Raw genomic sequence first — 5,625 nt, forward strand, 5'->3', positions numbered from 1 at the left:
GGAATAAGAATAGACATGTTTTATTTCCTTTAAGCATTTATTCATCAATTTAATTCACATATTTACAATAATAGTCTGTAACCCACTGAAACAGCGACCAAGTTATTTTTCCAGCATGACTTGTACAAATATTTTTTTAAAAAAGAAAATAATAACTGAACAGAAGAACCTATCATTTATTTCAAAACATTTTTCATTGATAAACATATTTCACTAAAGTTCATTTAAAGATAAAGTTAACTTAAAAAAAGATGGTATTTGGGGAAGGTGAAAATGGTTTGTCTATCTGATGTGGAGGTTGAATGGTCTAGCTAATTGCTGGCCATCGTGCTGTGCAGCCAGTCAGTCTGCACACAGACCTGAAAATGGGAAGACATTAGTCAGTTTGTTGCAGTGTCGTCACATTGAGCAGTATGAGAGTCATATTTCTAGTTGATGCAGTGAAGCATTACCTTGGCGTAGACACCAGGGTGGTTCTTCTCAGCACATCCATAGCCCCAAGACACAACGCCCTGCAGCTCACCGTTGCACACAACAGGACCACCGGAGTCACCCTGAGAAACGTAGAGAATGATTATACTTATACTGAATTATTTACATGAATTACATTGTGAATATTTTCAATACTTCATTAAGGTCATGAAGTGCAGTTGTGATTGAAAAGCAGAGATACACACCTGACAGGAGTCCTTGCCTCCCTCCAGGTATCCAGCGCAGAACATGGTGTTGTCAATCATACCACCAGGGTAGGAGTTGTGACAGTCCTCATCAGACAGGATAGGGATCTCCAGGCACTGCAGCCTGTTGCTGTCAGAAGCTGCAGCAAGAAAACAAAAGGAGGGATGTATTGTTGGAGATTGTAGAAAAATTAATATACAAATGTGCATTTAGTTTTGTCTGTGATGTTTTTCAGCTGGAGAACAAAACACATTTAGAGGAAACGGGAACTACAGAAAAAAAAATGATAAAGTGCATGTACGGTAGTGCAGGAGTTACTACTCACCGGAGCTCATGGTGTTGCCCCAGCCAGTGACTTTGCACATGGTGCCGGCGGGGGCACAGCTGGTAGGAAGAGCCACGGGCTGCACATACTGGTTGAGAATGGCAGGCTCACTCAGCTTGAGCAGCATGACGTCATTCTCAAGACTGTAGCGGTTGAAGTGAGGGTGTCGGATGATAAGGGAAGCACTAATGAACTGCTCATTGCCCTCATTGACTCCGATGTGGTGCTCTCCAAGACACACTTCAATACGACTGAAAGAGATAAAAGATTGAATAAGATGGACAGAAGAAGAAATAGATGCTAGTTTTCTATATTTTAATGTTTATTCTCCCATCAATAAGTCAGGCCTAAAAAATATCTAGAATGTGCTTACGATTTGTAGCAGTGAGCAGCAGACACAACCCAGTTTTCACTGACCAGGGAGCCACCGCAGAAGTGGTACCCAGCATTCAGAGACACCTGATGGGGCTCTGTGTGGGGCTGGCACTCATACCCTCCGACGATCTTGTCGTCCTCCGTGGCAACTGAAATCAGATAAGAGCATCAGGGTTACTTCATAGTTTGCTTCAAGTCAGTACTTAAAAGTGTACGAGAAATGACAGTCAACCCATTCTACAAGTACTGTGTCACACTCACAAGCGGCTCCGATGAGCAGAACAAAGACAAGAGACCTCATGGTTGCAGTCTGATTCTGTCAGGTCACTCAAAGTCCTGTTTTTATATCTACTCCAAGCTCCCTGATTGGTCAAGTAATTGTCAATCAACATAAAAAAGTTGATAGTGAGGTACCAGCCACCGGGTGTAGGTGGTTCATTCCAGGTGACTGACCCCAAAGAACCGCAGGCTTGTGATCCAATAATATCCAACTCAGTATGGCTGAGACAGCTGGATTATTCACATCATGCCTTTGCTCAAGGCTGAGTCACAGAAGAGTCTGCCAACAATAAAAGGTCTACTTTGAGTATATAAACATTTACTTACATGAACTTTAACATAATGACTGAAACAATATCTCATATTATCAAAATGAATCGAATCCATTCAAAGGTCTGAACCTTTTTGTTCAGCTGCACTGGCAAATAATAGTCCATTGCATTTTTCTATTTTTTTTTAAATTTCTACTGCTGTTTGACATTTTACACACAGTCAAATCCAACTGTTGTACAATGCAAAATAGAGTTGAAACATTAAAAGTGAGGAAAAGTCCTGTTCAAATCTCACCATTAACTAAGAAAATACTGTGCGTTTTGGATTCTAAATCCTTTTGAACACTATGGAAGGACTGTGAATTTTGAGGAATCATGCACTTTCTTCCATTAACGTTATTCATGCACACTTAATATGCGAAACTGCAGCAGCTTCACTTTAACATGTAAAAAGCTCAACATGCCTGACGTTGACTCAAACTTCACCAAAGGCAGCTCTGTGCTGTATTTGACCCAGATATCAGGCTAGCTGACTGACGAGAATTTAGTTTATTATGTCATCAGCTATAACTCTTTGCATTGATTTTAGCCAATACTATTCAGTAACCCTATTCACTTCTAACAATGTTACAAAAAGGTTTTGTCTGAATCATCAGATTACATTTGACAAGAACATGGAAGTGGCAACTTTAAAAAGTCAGTCACTTGACAATTAAACTCATGTGCAATCCTGTATAAACATGGTTCACTGAGAAGTGTTCTCACAGGTGACTTCATCTACTAATTGTGCAATGAATGTTTAGTTTCTTGTTGTTCACCTCTTTTCACTTTCCTGAATCAACATCTTTTCAAGTGTTGAACAAAGTGTAGACACGTTGGTTGGTTTTCCTGTGAAAGCCACAATCTGCACAACTGTGGTTGTGAACCAGGCCATCTGCAGAGCTGCTGCCACGTCTTCATAGCACAGCACTCTATCCATGTCAAAGTTTACGATAACAAAATACATTCTGTGCTGAATAGAGATGCAATCCCTTGTAGAGCTGAAAATATGTTACACGAAATGGTTAGAAACAGTCATCTGAGATTCCAAGAGATATTGTAGTTTTTGTTCCTCAGATAAGTGAACTCATCTAGAAGACATGCAGGCATTACGTGATCAAAGATCAATCAATCTATGTCATATGGATAATCATTTTCATATAAATGCACACATTTGCTACACTGAATTTTAAAATGCATTCAAATGTATTTTTTAATCAGTGTCCATTATTTACAATTACATTTAATGTTACTCTAAAAAGATTTACAAACAATACAAGCAATGTGCTTGCTCATGGGGGAATCGTTGGGTCTCTGTAAATTAAAGAGTACAATCTAGACCTGCTCTTTGTGAAAGGTGCCCTGAGATGACTTTTGTTGTTATTTGGCACTATATAAATAAAATTGAATTGAATTGAATTGACCTGAGTTGAATTGAACTGAACTGGATTTAAGCCATGTCAGTCATCAGTGCCTGACACATCACCACCCATCAGCATAATAAAATATTTGCTTTTCCCAGAATACCCACAATCATTTTTCCAGGATTCTGATTGGTGAAAAACAACTTTGGGAGGTATGTTCGTCAAGGAAACAGGAGAGCTGCTTTTCGATATAAACCGGGGCTCCAGGTGAAGTCCTCTCATCGACAGGATCACACAGCAACCATGAGGTCTCTGGTCTTTGTTCTGCTCATCGGAGCTGCTTGTAAGCATATATCTCTCCCAGCCCTAATCACTGTAATATAAAAACTTTCACTTGGCCACTAACTGTTTGGCTCCCTGTGTGTTTTCAGTTGCCACAGAGGACGACAAGATCGTCGGAGGGTATGAGTGCCAGGCCCACTCCCAGCCCCATCAGGTGTCTCTGAATGCTGGGTACCACTTCTGTGGTGGTTCCCTGGTCAATGAGAACTGGGTTGTGTCTGCTGGTCACTGCTACAAGTCGTAAGCATATTCTTCATGTTTTTCTAGCATAATTGGTATTATCCAAGTGATATACAAATGTATATGTACTAGTCATTTTTCTGTGTTTTTACACTTGTCCTTTGTTTATTGTCTTTTTCCAGCCGTATTCAGGTGCGTCTTGGAGAGCACCACATTAGGGTCGCTGAGGGAACCGAGCAGATCATCAGCTCCTCCCGTGTCATCCGCAACCCCGACTACAACCCCTACACCATCGACAATGACATCATGCTGATCAAGCTGAGCAGGCCTGCCACCCTCGACCAGTATGTGCAGCCTGTGGCTCTGCCCACCAGCTGCGCCCCCGCTGGCACCATGTGTCTTGTCTCTGGCTGGGGCAACACCATGAGCTCCGGTGAGTATCATCTGCATTTGAACAGCTAAAAGTTACAGAATGTTTCAGAGCAACATTTGTGTTTTTTTTAATTGTTTTTCACCCATACTATCTTTTAAACATTGCAGTTGATGACGGTGACAAGCTGCAGTGCCTGGACCTCCCCATCCTCCCCCAAGCGGACTGTGACAACGCCTACCCTGGCATGATCACTGATGCCATGTTCTGTGCTGGATTCCTGGAGGGCGGCAAGGATTCCTGCCAGGTACGTAACAAAAGGAATCTGCAAAGGGCCTAGCTCTAGACCTGTGCTTCTGGGTTGAAAAATCAAGAATATTGGTATTTCAATAGAAGAATATTTGTTATTTTTAGTATTGAAATATATTGGAATAATTTATTCTTTCACTCTGTTCACTGTTCATATTCTCTCTTTCAGGGTGACTCTGGTGGCCCCGTTGTGTGCAACGGTGAGCTGCAGGGTGTCGTGTCCTGGGGATACGGATGTGCTGAGAGGGGCCACCCTGGTGTTTACTGCAGGGTATAGCTAAAATATCTCTTCATAATAAATTAAATCACTATTTCAACTGAAATTTCACATTTTGCATGTCCAGTTAACATTCAACATATATGCTGCTGGCTGTCTGTTTTTAACTAACCTCTTTCTCTCTCCATTCCCAGGTGTGCCTCTTCAACCAGTGGCTGGAGGAGACCATGGCCAGCAATTAAATCTGATCATGCGACCATCATCTTATTCTGCTGCCTTTCTTCCATTATTCTAACTCCAGTAATGTTGTAGAGTTTTGAACAATGTGCAGCCATTTCTCATCTGCATCAATAAAGTCATACACCTGACTTGCATACAATTGTTCTTTCCATTTTTTTAGCCTTTGTCTTCCTACATCTTGGTATTCTCATCACAGCACTATAAAACTTAGCCTTGATTTTTCACTAAGGTTTTAAAACAGTTCACTGCCCTTCATGATACATTACAAACAAGGCAATCACTGCTTATCTTATCCTGCTTATCCTATGTCTACTGTTTATACTGTATTTTGACATCCAAACTGGTAAAATGACAAACTTTGTCATTGCAAAATTCTATTCAATCTATTCAAAATCTATTCAAAGAAAAATAATTTGTCCAGTACCAAATAAACATGCAATCAGAGGAAGTGCATTTATCATTAGTTACATAAATTAGAGGTACATGTGTATGTGACCTTAATGTTTATAATACTGCAGCTTGTGTTAGAATGGGCTCAAAAGCCTTGTGTAAACAGAAATACCAATGCAAAATATTTATTAATTACATACCCAAGATCCTATTTGATATTATACATTATTCAGTTATGATATATT

General features: G+C 40.4%; 2 protein-coding genes across 3 annotated transcripts; one reads left to right on the plus strand and one right to left on the minus strand.

Annotated features, from left to right (window-relative positions):
- Window positions 1–292: 292 nt before the first annotated feature.
- On the minus strand, window positions 293–1,679 carry LOC121906260 (trypsin-1-like). 2 transcript variants are annotated; one of them, XM_042425017.1, is made up of 6 exons: window positions 1,640–1,679; window positions 1,377–1,527; window positions 1,004–1,254; window positions 678–817; window positions 453–554; window positions 293–359 (listed from the first exon to the last, which is right to left on the minus strand). In XM_042425017.1, exons 1-6 carry the CDS (start codon window positions 1,677–1,679, stop codon window positions 312–314), a joined length of 732 nt encoding a protein of 243 aa, XP_042280951.1. In that variant the 3' UTR covers window positions 293–311. The 2 variants fall into 2 exon arrangements, with proteins under 2 accessions (XP_042280951.1, XP_042280952.1); XM_042425018.1 differs by having other exon boundaries at window positions 678–807; window positions 1,000–1,254.
- Window positions 1,680–3,601: 1,922 nt separating this feature from the next.
- On the plus strand, window positions 3,602–5,025 carry LOC121905561 (trypsin-1-like). Its single transcript, XM_042423879.1, has 6 exons — window positions 3,602–3,675; window positions 3,764–3,914; window positions 4,037–4,287; window positions 4,395–4,531; window positions 4,703–4,804; window positions 4,945–5,025. Exons 1-6 carry the CDS (start codon window positions 3,636–3,638, stop codon window positions 4,990–4,992), a joined length of 729 nt encoding a protein of 242 aa, XP_042279813.1. The 5' UTR covers window positions 3,602–3,635; the 3' UTR covers window positions 4,993–5,025.
- The last annotated feature ends 600 nt before the right edge of the window (window positions 5,026–5,625 follow it).

Source organism: Thunnus maccoyii, chromosome 10, assembly GCF_910596095.1.
Source record: "Thunnus maccoyii chromosome 10, fThuMac1.1, whole genome shotgun sequence".
NCBI classification, from domain to species: Eukaryota; Metazoa; Chordata; class Actinopteri; order Scombriformes; family Scombridae; genus Thunnus; species Thunnus maccoyii.

Excerpts from the sequence above, each read along its gene's own strand:
- LOC121906260 (XM_042425017.1), bottom strand. The coding sequence starts at position 1,679 with ATGAGGTCTCTTGTCTTTGTTCTGCTCATCGGAGCCGCTT. Across the intron at positions 555-677 it reads GAGGCAAGGACTCCTGTCAG|GGTGACTCCGGTGGTCCTGT; the intron begins GTGTGTATCTCT and ends TACGTTTCTCAG. Across the intron at positions 360-452 it reads ACCCTGGTGTCTACGCCAAG|GTCTGTGTGCAGACTGACTG; the intron begins GTAATGCTTCAC and ends TCCCATTTTCAG.
- LOC121905561 (XM_042423879.1), top strand. The coding sequence starts at position 3,636 with ATGAGGTCTCTGGTCTTTGTTCTGCTCATCGGAGCTGCTT. Across the intron at positions 3,915-4,036 it reads GCTGGTCACTGCTACAAGTC|CCGTATTCAGGTGCGTCTTG; the intron begins GTAAGCATATTC and ends GTCTTTTTCCAG. Across the intron at positions 4,288-4,394 it reads GGGCAACACCATGAGCTCCG|TTGATGACGGTGACAAGCTG; the intron begins GTGAGTATCATC and ends TAAACATTGCAG.